We start from the raw sequence: 18,005 nt of genomic DNA, 5'->3' as shown, positions 1-18,005 counted from the left end.
AAGAATTGGCTGGGTGCTGTGGCTCAGGCCTGTAATCCCAGCACTTTGGGAGGCTGAGTTGGGCAGATCACAAGGTCAAGAGATGGAGACCATCCTGGCCAACATGGTGAAACCCGGTCTCTAATAAAAATAATTAGCTGGGCATAGTGTCGTGCACCTGTAGTCCCAGCTACTTCAGAAGCTGAGGCAGGAGAATGGCTTGAACCCTGGAGGTGGAGGTTGCAGTGAGCTGGGATCATGCCACTGCATTCCAGCCTGGGCGACAGAATGAAACTTGTCTCAAAAAAGAAAAAAAAAAAAAAAAAACAGTAGTAAGAGTTAATAAGTCCAACACAAGGTAACACTGAACCTAGATAAAGTTAAAAGAACACAGGTATGATGTTAGCAGAAATAGGATGAAATTTCTAATCTTGCTCCTATTCCACTTACCAACAAGAAGCATAGAGCTTTCAGTAACTTTATCAGGTGTGTGTTATGAATGGGTTATAAGTTGGCTAATCTTATAATATCTGTTCTGTGAATGGATTATAAGCAAGCAGACAGAACCTGCTACAACTGAACGTGGCCATTCTTGAGCAACCTCTTTATTAGTGTGTCAGACATTTTCTATGTGGGCCAAGATAGGACAGAATTGGGAAATAAAGTTCTATTCGTCCATGAATGAGATCCACAGGATCTCAGAATTCTCCTAAATTACATGAAAATTTATGTGTACTGGTGACTTCTGAAGATAAGATCCATGTCTTTTATGATTCTTAGAGGGTTCTTTGATTAGAATATGCAGAGATATACCTAAAAAGTAGATTTTCTGATTGGCATGGGAAAATGTACTGGAAGGACATTTGGAGAAAAGATTCTAAAGAAAATAAAGCCACTCATTAATATTAAAAATACTTTCTCTATACACACTTTCAGACAATATATCTATATGCTTTTTTCAGGCTTGCATTTTTTGAACTCAACTATCAGTTCCATACAACATCCGACTTACAGTCTGAAGTCATAAGACACTATTCAAAACAGGTTTGTCTAAGATTATCTTACAATGGGACAGTGTTACAGACTAATAAAACCTTTTATGTCTATACATGTAAAATGTAGAATTGTCAAGGAACCAAATAGCCATTTTCAAATTATTAAAGCATGTTTTTTTTCCTCAGAATTGTAAAAAGAGATTGAGCTCAATCACTGTTTGAATTTTTTGTCCTTACATTTTTTAGTCACTGACAGAAATTTTTTCTGAATCAGCATGGACTGGAAATCAATAAATCTTTAAATAAAATATTAACTAAGTAATTTATCACACTTGATTTAAAAATGTGTTCAAGGAAACTATTAGTAACTGATGAACATGGGATAATTTTAATGTAACTACTTGTTATGTAAGCCAGATATGTATTTTTTTTTTTTAACAGATGTTTTTCCACTTCTAGAGGGGCTCCTGTGTTTTAGGATATAACTTTCAGAGCATCTGATATAGATAGTGGTATGATAGATCACTGAGCATGACTCAGGAGATTTTGGTTTATCCCACTTTTGCCATATACCCACTCTGTGACCCTGGGTATCATCTGACTTATGTTTCTCCAATCTATAAAATGGTGGTGGTAATGACAGTGGTCACAAATAATTGTAAAAGTGAAAGTATTTTAAATATTCTAGAGCTTTACATGAGTATAATGTCATATTATTTTTAATACTGTAATACCAAATTACTTTTTAAAAACTAATAATAGTGATCAATAGGCCAGGTGTGGTGGCTCATGCCTGTAATACCAGCACTTTGGGAGGCTGAGGCAGGTGGATCACATGAGGCCAGTAGTTCCAGACCACACTGGCCAACATGGTGAAAACCCGTCTCTACTAAAATCAGCCGGGCATGGTGGTGCATGCCTGTAGTCTCAGCTACTTGGGATGGGGGGGAAGGAGGCACAATAATTGCTTGAACTTGTGAGGCAGAGGTTGCAGTGAGCTGAGATGGCGCCACTGCACGCCAGGCTGGGCAACAGAGCAAGACTGTCTCAAAAAGGAAAAGAAAAAAGTAATGATTAATAGAATGAGATAGTTTAGGAGTTGAAATTGGTATTAAAGGTGTTAGTCTGAGAAAACTGGGTGCATGTTTTAAATAATCTATAAGAAAAAAATTGGTCTAATTATCTGAATTGATTAATGTTCCTATTTTATTTTTAGGCCATTAAGCAGATGTATGTACTGATTCTTGGACTTGATGTTTTGGGAAATCCCTTTGGCTTAATTAGAGAATTTTCTGAAGGTGTAGAAGCATTTTTTTATGAACCTTATCAGGTAAAATAGTTATTTTTGGTTCTGCAATATGTCACTAATGCTTTAGAATAGATTATACATTTCTATTGGTAACTTGAGTTGTAAGTGCAAACAGGTTTTAGAAGACACATGAAAGGGCACATTATTTTGCAGCAAACAATAGTAAGAGATTTGGGGAGGCTTTGGAGGAAATTTTTATCTTTTTCCTCAAAATTTAAATTTAAAGTTTTGTTAAGCTATGCTGAATTTAAGTGTTTCCTTGGAATATAAAAGGTGGATAAAGTAGAAGGAAGATGCATTGCACAGTAGTGTGGAACTATAAAAAAAAAACATGGAAACTGACACCAGGTCAAGCAATCCTAAAATTCAGTGGGAAAAATTATGATTGTTCTATGTCCCTTAAAATTTTTTCTCAAAAAGATTCCTACTTTCACTTATAAATGTATAGAGATATAAAAATAAAGTAAAATTAATATTAATTTTGTACACTGTAATTAAAAGCATTAAAAGTGTTAAGAATTTTAAAGCGTTTTATTTCTGTTAAGTTTTTATTTAAAAATTTATCAAAAGTAGTTTGAACTGTGCTTGCATTTTCCTCATAAACTTAAAATATGGAGCAAGCATCTTTTTGTACTTTGGTGAGTTGACATACTCCTTTCTAAGGGTACATTATATCCTTCACACTTTCAGTGTCCAGAAATATCCCTGAGAATTCTTTTAATGTGAAACTTTTTGCTGATATCACTTCCTCTGGGACATCATTATCCATTTTGTTACTACCTCTTTCTTCATATATATCCATAAGCTCATCTTTAAAAGTGACTATAACTCACTCACTCATTTATTTATTATTTGGCCCTTTAGGGAGCCATCCAGGGTCCTGAAGAGTTTGTGGAGGGAATGGCACTAGGACTTAAGGCACTAGTTGGTGGAGCTGTTGGTAAGAAACAGAATGTCTACCAAGTATTTTTGTGCTAGAAAGTAATGACATCATTACTTTTATTAAAGATAAAATAATTTCTCTCAGGTGGATTAGCTGGTGCTGCCTCCAAGATCACCGGTGCTATGGCTAAAGGGGTAGCAGCTATAACTATGGATGAAGACTACCAACAGAAGAGAAGAGAAGCCATGAATAAGCAACCAGCTGGTTTTAGAGAAGGCATCACTCGTGGAGGAAAAGGCTTAGTTTCTGTAAGAAATTTCACAGGATTGTGAACATTTTGGGAAATATCTTTTAAACCTACATTCTGTGAATAAGGAAATAGACATATAATTCTTACTCCTTAAATTATTTTTTGGATTATTTTAAGAGCAGTGGGTGGTAGCATATAAAACATGTCAGTAGCCTCCAAAAGCATTCTGTTTAAATAAAATACTTAGGAGATACGTTAATTCTTATGATATATAAAAAGCAGAACTCTGTATTTTTTGTATAAGCCAAACTTGGTTCTTCTAGCCATCATAAAAAGTATTGTAAGTTTTCAATTGTGTTTTCCTTCTAGGGATTTGTCAGTGGCATAACAGGAATTGTTACAAAACCAATCAAAGGCAAGTATAGTAGTTCCTTTGCATTATATATATTACCAAGTCTTTCATAAGTTGATTCTATTTTCATTCATGGTTGCAATTGTCAAAAATTCTTTTTTCTTTCTAGGAGCTCAAAAAGAAGGAGCAGCTGGTTTCTTTAAAGGTGTTGGGAAGGGTTTAGTGGGAGCAGTAGCAAGGCCAACTGGAGGCATCATAGACATGGCTAGCAGTACATTTCAGGGAATAAAAAGGTAAATCCTTTGATGGTAAGATATGAGTAAAATGCCTAAGCCATGAGAAACGAAATGTATCTGCTCTTTGACTTAAGACATTTGGTTATTGTCTTTGTTTTGTGCTGCTATAACATATCACATAATACCACAGACTAGGTAATTTATAATGAACAGAAATTTATTGGCTCACAGTTCTGGATGTTAAAAAGTCCAAGATTGACAGGCCACATCTGGCTAGGGCCTTTTTGCTATGTCATCCCATGGCAGAAGGACCAGGTGAGGGCAAGAGAAGAAAAAGGGGAACCAAAGTCACCCTTTTATAAGGAACCCACTCCCACAGTAACAGTATTTATTAATCCATTCATGGGGTCAGATCCTCATGGCCTAATTACCTCTAATTAGGCCCCACCTCCTGGCTGGGGATAAAGTTTTCAGCACATGCTCTTGGGGGGACACATTCAAACCATACCAATTATAAATACTGCAATATGGCAGCTTGCATACTATCTTCCTAATTCTTTTTAATATTTTTTAAGTTGCTGCCATTGTATTGTTTCAACTTTATGGAGTTCCTCTTTATTTTTTGTTCATTCTCAGTAGGTTTGCAGGAGCAGTTTGGCAAGTTAAGCAAGCTTTTCAGTTATTCTAGTTTAAATACATTAATGCTGTATATCAGTTATAAAATTAGCAAATATAATCTGTATCTTTTTTATGAAATGAAGAATAGCATTTTGTATTTCTTGGTTCAAACTCAGTTGTCTTCACCCTTCCTTTATTATCTTATTTTGTTGTAATTTGTTATAGTAGTCCCTCTTGATCTGCAGAGATCTGCAGTGGATGCGTGAAACCTTGGACAGTACCAAACTCCATATATTTGTGTTTTCTCCTATACATACATACCCATGATAAAGTTTAAATTAGGCACAGTAAGAGATTAACAATAATAATAAAATAAGACAATTATAACAATATACTGTTAAAAGTAAAATAAGCATTACTTGAACACAAGCACTGTGATACTGCAACAGTCAGTCTGATAATTGAGTCAGCTACCACATCTCTAATGGACTGGTGATGAATAAAGCATGGATATGCTGGACAGAGGGATGATTCACATCCCAGGAAGGACAAAGCAGGGTGGCAAGAGATTTTATCACACTACTCAGAACAGCATGCAATTTAAAACTTAGAGATTGTTTATTTCTGGAATTTTCCATTTAATGTTTTTGGACCACAGCTGACAGTGGATAACTGACACTGTGGAAAGCAGAACTATGGGGAAAGTCGGTAATAGTATATATACATTCCCTTTCTCTTCCTTTATGCAGGTAATTTTAATATACATTCTTTTTGCCTCCAAATTAAATTTAGTGTAGGGCTGAAATTTAGTAGTTTCATTATTGTTACCTCTGTCCTAGAAATTTGTAACACATAACAACAGATGATAAAATTAATGTTAATGAGACCTATCTTAGAAAGTTAGGTGGGTGGCTATCTTCCTAATCTTTTTCCTTTGTATTTTCTCTTGCTTTCTGCTCTATAGGGATATGTATTGTCATCATTTGAGCTATTCCTCTTAAGCCAGAATTTCATACTAGTTACCATAATTGAATGTTTTTGGCATTTAGAATTAAGATGGGGAGAAAAGAATCAGTCTCTTCTACCTGTAACTTCAGTTTCATAAATATAATGTGTTGAGTGGTAGTCGTCAGAGAAGCTCAAAAGTCAATGAAACATAAGAAATTTGAAACATGAAGGCTTCTGCCAAAAACTACTAGAATTACCTTCCATTTATCTAAAATTATATTTCTGTACCCAGCTATGTTACCTTTAGGGATTGAGGGCACAATGAAACATTTTTAGAAAAAATAATAAAGACTAAGAACTATTAAAGGATGTACTTGTGAAGAAGGACATTGAAAATAAAAGGAAGAATGGGTTACAAGATTCAAAGATAAAAATATAAATTGGATAAATCTAATTGAGCTACATGAAAGCAAAATTGGAAACAAATTATTAAATAATAAAATGCAATTTGGGGAGATAATGATTGGCATTAAGCATTCTAATGTCATATTTATGAAGAAGATGTACTTACTAATATTAGATGAAACAGACATTAAGGCAATAAAAGCATCATTTGAGATAAATAAGGTAATTAGGTAATGATAAAAGAAACTACTAAGTAGGAAGATAGTAACAATTTCAAACTTCTACTCAGTTCATAAAATAGCCTTAATGTTTAAAAGTACAACTTGACAAAACTGTAAGAACTTTTTAATTGTACAATAATGGTGGAAGAACTTAATATTTTTCATAATAATTGATAGATCAGGAAGACAGAATAAAAGTAAGTAAATAGATTATTTGAATACATTTATCAAGCTGCCTAATACAAATGTAAATAATGATTCAGCACATTTTAGGGCTCATTGTCTATGATCTAGACACCTTTCTAATCACTTGAGGGACCAGCAGTGAACACAATTGGCAGTGGTCCTGTGTTCATACAGCTTACGTTCTAGTGGGAGAGTAATAGACAAAAATAAGTAACTGATAAATATATGATATGCTAAATGGTGAAAAATGCCATGAAGAAAAATAAAGCAGATTAAAGGGGGTAAGGAGATCCAAAATGGTAGGGAGGAGGGTTGCTATTTTATGTATACAGTGATCAGGGATGCTTAACTCATAAGTTATATTTGAGGAGAGACCTGAAAGAAGTAAAGGATGAGCCATGTGAGAAGAATGTCCCGGGCAGCAGGAACAGCAGTTAAAACGCCCAGGTGCAGGAACGTGCTTGGCCTCTTTGAGAAACAGCAAGACTAGGGTGCCTGGAGTAGAGTGAGGAATGGGGAAAGATGAAAAAGATGTTCAAAAATGGGGAACGTACAAGGGATCAGATCACATAGGACTTGGCAAGCCACTGTAAGGACTTAGGCTTTTGCTTAAGATGAGAGGCCATTGAAAGGTTTTGAGCCAGAGAAATGATGTGAGCTGGCTGCTGCATTGAGGCCTAACCACAGGGGATTAGGGCAGAAACAACACTTAAAAAGGCTTTTGCAGTGATCCAGGTGAGTGATAATAGTGAGGTGACTAGTTCAGTATTAGAGGTATGTTCTGCATGTATTTTAAAGGTAGTGGCAATAGGATTAGTTGATAAATCGGATGCAGGATATGAAAGAGAATCATGAAAAAAAAAGAATCATGAAGAATAATTCTAAAGTTTTTATGTGTACCACTGGAAGGGTGAGGTTCTCATTCTTTTTAGGGAAAGAGGGTATTGCCATTTGAATGTATTAAGGTTAAAATATCTCATAGACATCCATATAGAGACATTAAGTTATTGTTGAGTAGAGGAGTTTGAAGTACAAGAAAAAGGTCCAATTCAGAAGTAAAAATTCAAGATTTGTGAGCCTATAATAAGGTATTTGAAACATTGAGATTGGGTGAGATCACCAAGGGAATGAGACTGAAAAGAGGAAAAAGAGGTCCAAGGACTTGGCTTTCAGGCACACCAACCCTTAGAAGTTGGGGAAATGAGGAAGACCCAAAAAAAGAGACTAAAAAGAAGTGGTCATTAAGTTACCTAAAAAATTTTAGGGTCAGTTTGTCAATTTCTGCAAAAAAGGTAGCTGGGATTTTGATGCAGAAATTTGGGGAGTGTAACCATCTTAACACTATTATTTTTTAATGCATGAAAATGCAATGTCTTTCCATTTATTTAGGTCTTCTTGAATTGCTTTCAGTAATATTTTATAGTTTGTAATACTTTCTCAAATTGTGAAGTTATTGATTTCAGACCTTCTTTTTTAATGTAGACATTCACATCTATAAATTTCCCTCTGAGCACTGTCATTTTGTATTTTTGCTTTTGTTTCAAAGTAGTGAATTTTTCTTGTGATTTTTTTTTCTTTAACATTTTGTTATTTATGCTTCTGTGTTTTAATTTCCACACACTTTTAAATTTCTTAAATTTCTCTTATTTACGCATTTCTAATTTTATCCCATGTGGTCAAATAGCATACTTGTGTATTTTCAGTACTTTTTTTTTTTTGAGATGGACTCTCACTCTGTCTCCCAGGCTGGAGTGCAGTGGCTTGCTTTTGGCTTACTGCAACCTTTGCCTCCCAGGTTCAATCGATTCTCCTGAGTAGCCTGGATTACAGGCGCGCACCACCATAACCAGCATTTTTTTTTTTTTTTTTTAGACGGAGTTTCGCTCTTGTTACCCAGGCTGGAGTGCAATGGCGCGACCTCGGCTCACCACAACCTCTGCCTCCTGGGTTCAGGCAATTCTCCTGCCTCAGCCTCTTGAGTAGCTGGGATTAACAGGCAAGCACCACCATGCCCAGCTAATTTTTTGTATTTTTAGTAGAGACTGGGTTTTGCCATCTTGGTTAGGCTGGTCTTGAACTCCTGACCTCAAGTGATCTGCCCACCTTGGCCTCCCAAAGTGCTGGGATTACAGGCATGAACTACCACACCTAGACTGTTTTCAGTAGTTTTATAATGTACATTCAATCTTAGCCAAAAGGCCAAGAAGCAATCAGTAATTTTACATTATTGAGACATGTTTTATGACCTAATACATACCTAATCCTGAATAATGTTTCGTTCCACTTGAGAAGAGTGTGTATTCTGGTGTTGGTTTGAATGTTCTAGAGACGTCTGTTAGGTCTAGTTTGATTATAGTTTTGTTCAAGTCCTGTTTTTCTTTGCTGACTTTTCATCTAGTTGGTATCCATTTTTGAAAGTAGGGTGCTGAAATCCTCAACTATTATGGTGGTATTGCCTTTTTGTCTTTTAAATTCTGTTAATTTTTATTTTGTGTATTTGGGGGTCTTTTGTTAATTGCTTATATGTTTGTAATTTTTTATCTCTTTGATGGATTGACCCTTTTTCCTTTATAAAATGCCTTTCTTTGTGTCGAATAAGAATTTTTTAAGGCTTTTTTCTGACATTAGCATAGCCACTCTAGCCTTCTTTTAGTTACTGTTAACATTGCATATATCTTTTTATTTTTAGTTGCAACCAGTTTGTGTCTTGCACTCTAAACCAAGTATCCTGTGGGTAGTATATTGTTAGATCATATTTTCTGTCTATTCTGTTTTTAATTGGAGAATTAATTCATACATATATGCACATGCATGTGTATATATTATGTTAGTGGTCCCCAGCCTTTTTGGACTCAGGGTCCAGTTTTGTGGAAGACAATTTTTCCACAGACCAGACAGGAGGGATAGTTTCAGGATGAAACTGTTCCGCCTCAGATCATCAGGCATTAGTCAGATTCTCATGGAGGAGTGTGTAACCTAGATCCCTCACATGGCAATAGGGTTCACATTCTTGTGAGAATCTATTGCTGCTGCTGATCTGACGGGGTGGAGCTCAGGTGGTGTTGCTTGCTCACCCACTGTTCACCTCCTGCTGTGTGGCTCAGTTCCTAATAGGCCATGGACCAGTACTGGTTCAAGTCTCAGGGGCTGGGGATCTCTTAATAAATATTTGTTGACCGGGCACAGTGGCTTACACCTGTTATTCCAGCACTTTGGGAGGCTAAGGTAGGTGGACCATGGGGTCAGGAGTTCAAGACCAACCTGACCAACATGGTGAAACCCCATCTCTGCTAAAAATACAAAAATTAGCCAGGCGCAGTGGCAGGCACCTGTAACCCAGCTACTCGGGTGACTGAGGCAGGAGACTCGCATGAACTCAGGACGCGGAGGTTGCAGTGAGCTGAGATTGTGCCACTGCACTCCAGCCTGGACAACAGAGACTTCATCTCAAAAAAAAAAAAAAATTGTTGAGTATGTGATATTTGTTGAGTGAACAAACAGATGAAACATTTTCACTTACGTCCATACAGGCAAAAATGTTAAATATAATACTCCCATACACAATTTAGCAGTATGTGGTATGTGTTTTTTGTTTTTTTTGTTTCTTTTTAGACAGGGTCTCGCTCTATCACTCTGGTTGGAGTACAGTAGCATGGGGCTTAAACTATCCTACCACCTCAGCCTCCTGAGTGTCCGGGACTTGTGGTGCATACCACCATGTCTGGCTAGTTTTTTATTCTTTGTAGAGGTGGGTGTGTTGCCCAGGATTGGGGTATGTGTTTACAATAATAACACGTTGAGCCCAGGAGGACTGTGAGAGTATTTGAACGTTATTAAACTGTGCAATGTGATTTATAACATCAATAGATTAAGGAAAATACACCATGTGATTACAAAAATGCCAGAAAAGAAATTCTTATTTAAAATTCATTGCCTATTTAAGATTTTCAGAAACCTTAACAACGAAAGAACTATTAGTAAACTAAAAATAATGAACTTTCTTGACTTGATAAGGGGTGCTTTAAAAAAAAGTTGCTTATATCTTTACTTCACAGAGAACTCTTAGAAGATTTCCCTGTAGTCAGGAATGAGACAAGGATGCTTGCAATCCCCTTTTGTTTCTAGCATTATACTAAAGAAACTAGATGATGTAATAGGAAAAGAAAAAGCAACAATTGCTAATACTGTGATTCTTATCACAAAGAAAGTTCAAGAGACTATTAACAAACTTCTTTATAGTTCTGTATTTTTCTAGAGAACTTACACTATTTGTGTTACAAAAACAGTTTAGAGAAGTGATGTAATATTTTTATTCAATCTGAAATGAGATTCTTTTTAGTAATTGCATGTTATAGTTTGTTTACAAGTTGTTGAATAGCTTTTAAAATCAAGTTGTTTTTTTCCTCTAGAGCTACAGAGACTTCTGAAGTGGAGAGTCTGCGACCTCCTCGGTTCTTCAATGAAGATGGAGTTATCAGACCTTACAGGTTGAGGGATGGGACTGGAAATCAAATGTTACAGGTAAATTAAGAACTGTCTTATAAATGAAGATTAAATTAGTCAAGTTAGAAGTTTTTTTTTTTTTTTTTGAGACGGAGTTTCGCTCTTGTTACCCAGGCTGGAGTGCAATGGCGCAATCTTGGCTCACCGCAACCTCCGCCTACTGGGTTCAAGCAATTCTCCCGCCTCAGCCTCCTGAGTATCTTGGATTACAGGCACGCGCCACTATGCCCAGCTAATTTTTTGTGTTTTTAGTAGAGACAGGGTTTCACCATGTTGACCAGGATGGTCTCGATCTCTTGACCTCGTGATCCACCCGCCTCAGCCTCCCAAAGTGCTGGGATTACAGGCTTGAGCCACCGCGCCCGGCAAGTTAGAAGTTTTTAAAGTAGACATTTAACATATGTTGAATTATATGGGCTTTTCTCTATTTTGCTTAATTCCACTTATAAGTTTCTTATATTTACTTAGATTTTAAAGTACATTTATTTACTATAAGATTTTTTTTTCTTTTTTACAGGCATCAAAAAGTTTGATACGAAAAGTTAATGCATGACTTTGCAAGTGAAAGCCAACAGTAGATTTTAGTCTTAAAATTTACAAACTATGTACAGCTGTTTCAGTATTTTGAATATGGAGAAAACCTTTTGTATTGGTAACTTTTAATAGGAATTTTAAGGAATCTGTTTTTTTAATAGGGTGTTCTTAGTTCTGCACTGGATTTGCTAGATTTGTTGAAAGCCTTTGTACTTATATATCCTCGTCATTGGTGGTACTTACTTAACCAATTAAAGCATTTCTGTTGCAGGGTTATTAAACCACTGGTAGCTTTTATACCAGATATAATCCTTATATCCAATTATACATGAAGAAGGAAAAACAAAACTCAGGAACACTGTGCTTGTGAATTACCCTTGGATTATTGTACTCTGCCTTTGAAAATGCTTAAATGGCCATGACCCTCTTCCTGCTTTATTCTAGTATAGTCTGTATAAAACTTGTGGGATTTGATAAGCAGTTCACATGCAAACCAGTATCGGTTTTTTTTTTTTTTTTTTTTTTTTTTTTTGGAGACGGAGTTTCGCTCTTGTTACCCAGGCTGGAGTGCAATGGCGCGATCTTGGCTCACCGCAACCTCCGCCTCCTGGGTTCAGGCAATTCTCCTGCCTCAGCCTCCTGAATAGCTGGGATTACAGGCACGCGCCACCGTGCCCAGCTAATTTTTTGTATTTTTAGTAGAGACAGGGTTTCACCATGTTGACCGGGATGGTCTTGATCTCTTGACCTCATGATCCACCCGCCTCGGCCTCCCAAAGTGCTGGAATTACAGGGCAAACCAGTATCTTTTAATAAGAAAAAGCTTCTGGAACAATAGACATTTTGAAGGTAGAATATTTCATCTGTTTAGACAACTTTCTTACTTGGTAAATTTGACTTTTTAAAACCTGGATTATGCTGTAGGTAACTAGTAGTCATATATAAGCTATACCAGTGTAATGTTTCTGTGGTTTAGAGGTGGAATACTAAATTAAATCATTTGTTTGAAAACAAACAAGGGATCATTATGTTATGTAGGCTTGCACATATTCATGGTAGCAATAAACTATTGGAATATGAAGCTTCCTTTATAGCTTTGATATTTTAAATACTGTGGTATATAATGTGATCAGGGTAAAGATTTACACTTCAGGATTTTACCTATTGCAGAGCACATAGTATTGCATAAAACCTACTTCTCTTTCTCTGAGGCTTCTAATATATTAAAATTAACCATAGAATTAATATGCAATATTTAGTAAAGTGATCTTATACTGTAGTTAAAATGTTTTTAAAGCATCAAAATAATTGTGTATTGGGATAGAACTGGTAATCTATTACGAAGTCGTGCTCTAATGGACATACTGTGCAGTCTCTATAATGACAGTATATTGTTCTTTGGAAGGTAGAAAATTTGCAGAAGTCACCTGTGGCTGATACAGTCAAAACGTATTTCTACCCAATACCTGCTTTCCCTCGTTAGAATGCAATTAACAAGTTACTAACATTTTACTAGACTAATATAACATTTTACTAGTCAAATATAGTACGAAGTAAGGATGGTAAGGAGAGTTTAGGAATATATCCTTGTTATAAGTGAGCACATTATAATACCCACAAGGAAGCCATGAGATACCAATAATTTCTGATGGTTGATAATTTGATTTCAGTGACAAGTATATACCTTCTCATTGTTTTCTGAAGCTTTAAACTTTGAGATGTAAAAGCATGACTTTTGACTATGTACTTTTAAAGATATATATTTATTTTTTAATAGGCCAGTCTGATCATTAATCACTAAAAGAGCTATTTAAATGACTAAAAATCCACAGCCCTTGTGGGCCATTACTTGTTTTACAGCAAGCATTTATACAGTATTAGCTGGAATATTTGTAGGAATTCACCAAGTACCTTGGGATGTTGCAGTTAGCATTTTTTTCTTACAGGTATGATGATAGTGGAGTTATTTTTAATCAAAGCTCTAGTGTATTATTACCAAATACTTTAAAATATGTAAATTACCAGTACTGTGGAAAATAATTAGATGACACATAAACTGGATTTAAAATCCATCTCATTATCTGCCTAGATTTTATGTAAGTGATATAATGATGGTGCCTTAAAATATTTGATACTTGCAAATGTTTCTCATGTTATTTTCTTATTTTCTAAAAGAGGTGTATTCACTAAATTATATACATTTATATAATAATTAAATCTAAAATATTTTATTGCACACCTTTCTATCTAGAGAGTAGCATATTGCAGTGTTTACTACTAGTCAAAGTTGCCTATTAGAGAAGTAGAATGGTAATTTTAATATGTTTACAGAATACCTTATTGATATCATCAAACCAATTTATACATTGAGTTTGTACCAACTAGTAGAGTTGAGTCTTAGGTCTATTAAGTTATGGAATATTATATCCATAATTGCAGCCTGAGTCATAGCTGAAAAATCTGCTTTAACATTATTCTGACTCTTTGAACATTTCATAATCTTACATGTTTTCAAGCAATTTGCCATATTTTACTAACCTTTGTGCTTCTTCTTTCCTTTACCATGCTTACAGAAAATTCAATTCTACAGGGAGTGGATTGTGACTCACAGTAGCAGTAGTGATGATGATGATGATGATGATGATGAGTCAGATCTAAACTATTAAAATTCATGTGTTCTTTATCATTTCACTTGGAATGTTTCATTAACATGTTTTGTATGACTTATACCATAATGCCCATATGCCCATTTAGAGGGAGGTAAAACACATTTTCTTTTAAAATGTTTTCCTACACATCTTCATAAAGCAAAATAATTGTACTATTTAAGCACAGAAAAAAAATGTATCTTACATCCAAAGTAGGATATCCAACATATTATAGATTTGCTTTTATACATTTTATAGCTTTGTATTACATAGTTTGTCTTTAAGATTTCAAGTTAGACTTAAATATAATTTTTATGTTCACTGATTTTATTTTAAATTACCTTCTTATTTGTTAGCAAAATGCCTTTTTTTAATGGTCTCTGTAAATTTTCTGGGCTTTAATGTCATGCCACTGTGTAAAAAAAAAAGGATGAAAGTAGTAATAGCCATTCAATGTTTTATATTTATCATTTTAAGCATATTTTTGTCAAGTTTATTTTAATAATAATAAACATATGTAATCTGAAGCAGTGTGAATTTGTTGTTCTATCCCAAAATCATATAGATTGAACTATTATTAAAAAACAGCCATGGCCTCTCATGGAAGCTTAGATAGTAAAATAATTTATAGTCTGAGAATGAAAAAAAGCATTGTTCTTTTATGTCTTTGCTTTACTTTTTATTGTTTTGTTTCACATATTTTTTGTGAAACAATGAAAAAAGTTGGTTTTAATAGTCATTATATTCACTTATTAATTTGCATATGCATATACTATATTTCTATTATGAATTCAGAATATTTGGAAGCTTCTGTTGTAAACATAACTATATATATTTTTTTTTCTGTGTAATATTAGGGAAAATATTACATATATCTCTGAAAGATCCATTAGTAAATCTATTTTATGTCTTGTTAATAAAGATTTTTTAAAAAAATTTCAACTTAGATGATACTGTCCTGTTTCTCTAGATATCAGATGTACTTTAAAAATTCTCTAAAAAGTAAATGATTATTTGTAGTTAGAATGTTTAATCCTATGACTGCCGTACTTTTGGATCCACAAAGGAACATATATCTTGACATCTGCTAGTCATGCTGCTTATAGGGAGCTTCTGCTCTATAGTAGGTAGCTGGCCTACTTGTTGAACTTTTGGTTTAATTGATTCAGCGCACGATTTCCGAGTTCCATCTAATTCTTAGGTTTATCAAGTTTCATTTCTATAAATCATTATTCTCTATGTTCTTTGAAAATGACTACTTTAAATTTGAAAATATTGAGATTACCTCCAAAAAAGCTGAAAAAAAATCAGCTTTTTTGAAATTTCTTTCTATCCAGCATTCCTTCAAATTAAATAGAAATCAAGGTCATGTATGTAAAGTTTATTTGTTTGAAAACAAACTTACCTATATGTAAACATCAAAAAATCAATTACTGCTTTCATCACAGGAATATTTTTATCTTTTTAGAATAAGTAAATAAAAATAGTGATCATTAGAATAGTCACTACTGGTATCAGAAACTGACTTTGTATTTGTTGTGCACCCACTGCTGTCTCACCCGTGGCCAAAATCAGACAAAACTTACTGCTTCTTCTAGAATCTAGAAAGAATACTGCCTGTTTTTTTTTGTGTTTTGTGTATACCTAAGGAAGGTAGAGTCTGGAAGTTTCTTCATTGGCTTCTTAGATTCCACCTTTGCTAGGCACACGGCCTTGTAAAAGAGACTGTGGAACTACTTGTTGGCGAGACATTTACCACGTTTACTGCGCTTGGTCTTTGACACTTAATTCTATGATATGGGATTCATAAAGATGATCGTAACCTTTCATTCCTTAAGAATTTATTGGAAAAAAAAAGGTTCTGGTTATCTTAGCAGCGACTTACCATTTGAGGTAGGATTACATTTGTTTAAAATCTCTTTAACAGTAAAAAGATTTTAAATAATATTCATGTGGTCTTAGAGTTTCATCATTCTTCAGATTTTAGCCCTTGGAGATAAAATGTGCTCTTTTCCAGTATAATTGCCCTTGTTTTTCTGCCACAGTAAAATTATCTTTTCAAGCCTCTTTGAGGACAAGTGTTAATGTGTTCCAGTTTTGAAAAAAAAAAACTTTTTTTTTTGCTTTTACTAGAGAAAAATTCAAGACAGAATTGCTCTTTTGTTTTACACCATTGTTCGCTTGATGGAGATAGAGGATCTAGACAAAAATATATTCTTATTTCTTATCAAATCTATAGAAAATGGATTTATATTTTGGGTTTTAATAAGATGAACTCTTGTTTATCAGTGGCTCTGTAATTAACTAGAACTTTTAAAATGGTGGTATCTAACAGGAAAATCTAGTGAGAAAGCTGTTTGAAAATTATGTAACACCATACCTTTCCATATGCTTTAACTTTATTTATGTTCCAGATTTCTGCATGATCATTGCTTGTGTATAGAAAATGGAAAGGAAGGTTCTCTTCCCTACAGGAGTGATTACCCTAAAGATTCTTTATTTTCCTTTGTGTCTACCTGACACTTGAATAACACATTGAAAACTGGCAAAAAGAAAAATTTGTAAAAATTCTGTAATTGTGGACACTCATAACCATGGACAGATAATCTGAGCCTGTAAATGAAATTAATTGGTATTCACATTGGATATAGATAAAACAAATGTAAATTCAGAATAATATTGCCAACTTTCAATATTATAAAAAGGAAGTCAAATTTTAATTTCTATATTTAAAATCTGAATTTTATACATTTTAGCTTTTGAAACTATTTAAAACACATATCACTGATGAAGTGTTGAATGTTGATTTTAAGTTAATGTTATTTAAATGTACAGCTGGAGCCATTGCATACCTATGACTAAGACATCAATATTCAATATGAAAAATACTCTTGTTTCTGTGTCTCAGGATTACAAATGACTGATGTAGTAGCTACTATTTTGTCTGATTTAAGTCTTATAATGAAATTTTGCATTCAGCTTTCCTATGGTGATGGGAGAAGGACCAGAAACCACCATCCCAACTGTTATTGAGTATTTTCTACTGCATATTCAAACTTGAGCTTTTTATTTTTTTAATTTCCTTGCAAAATAGTAAAGGGTCTTATGGATCTAAATCAGGTGATGTTAACTGTACACACAGATTATTTAGCTCCAATAATAATTATGGATATGTAAAAATGTCAGTTTTATTCTAGTGCCTTTGGAATAAATGGAGATCAATTAAAATGCTTATCCTTAATTTAATCATCAATATTAGTGAATGAATTTGTGAGTTCATGAAATACAGTGAGTACAGCCGGCATTATACAAACATAGAAAGTCCTGCATCAAAGGAAAGTAAAATAATTTCAAATAGGTCTGTGTTAAGAGAACTAATTAGAATAATTTATGATTTTCATAGGGATTTATTGTCTGGTTTGTTTTAATGTGGCAGAATATGTATCATTCTCAATAAGTATAAATTTATTTAGCAATTATTCCATATCAACCAATATATAGCAACAACGTACCTCCAAATATCAATTTTAAAACACGTTTAACAATGTTATAAAACTGGCCTTTCATGAATCTTCTTCATTGCTTACACGTTTTAAGCAATGAAATTGTGAAGATTTCTACTGAATTGTATTATGCCATTCTTCTGAATCTTAGAGATCCTCAACTATGTGAGCACTGAAAATATTATAGGCATTATTTTTGCTTTTTAAAAACATAATCAGGATAGTTAGAGATTTAGCTAACTATATTCAATTTGTCTTAACTGGCTATGTTATATTTTTCTACTATAAATTATTATTTGTCAGTAACCCATTAACTACATTATGTCTACAAAGGTTTTCTGAGTATATTCAATAAAACTCAGAATTTCTATGAATTAAAAATTTTACAGACCTGCATTTCCATGGAAAAAGCTAAAAACCTCCTGTGAATCCATT

The 18,005-nt window shown here is 34.1% G+C and overlaps 1 protein-coding gene across 6 annotated transcripts in view; it reads left to right on the top strand.

The window, feature by feature from the left end:
• Window positions 1–18,005, top strand: part of VPS13A (vacuolar protein sorting 13 homolog A) — a 226,450-nt gene that overhangs the window by 176,697 nt on the left and 31,748 nt on the right. For 3 of the 6 annotated variants that reach the window (XM_064361629.1, XM_064361630.1, XM_064361634.1), the window contains 7 exons: window positions 942–1,023; window positions 2,191–2,304; window positions 3,148–3,223; window positions 3,311–3,474; window positions 3,786–3,831; window positions 3,938–4,061; window positions 10,792–10,903. In XM_064361629.1, coding sequence (XP_064217699.1) covers window positions 942–1,023; window positions 2,191–2,304; window positions 3,148–3,223; window positions 3,311–3,474; window positions 3,786–3,831; window positions 3,938–4,061; window positions 10,792–10,903 — 718 coding nt within the window. The other 3 variants (XM_064361631.1, XM_064361633.1, XM_064361632.1) reach the window with 3 other exon arrangements.

The sequence above is a fragment of the Aotus nancymaae genome, unplaced genomic scaffold (genome assembly GCF_030222135.1).
Source record: "Aotus nancymaae isolate 86718 unplaced genomic scaffold, 86718_ANA_hifiasm-v0.15.2.pri h1tg000041l, whole genome shotgun sequence".
Taxonomy (NCBI): Eukaryota; Metazoa; Chordata; class Mammalia; order Primates; family Aotidae; genus Aotus; species Aotus nancymaae.
Note: the sequence above shows the minus strand (reverse complement) of the source record. Positions and strands in the feature narration are given on the sequence as shown.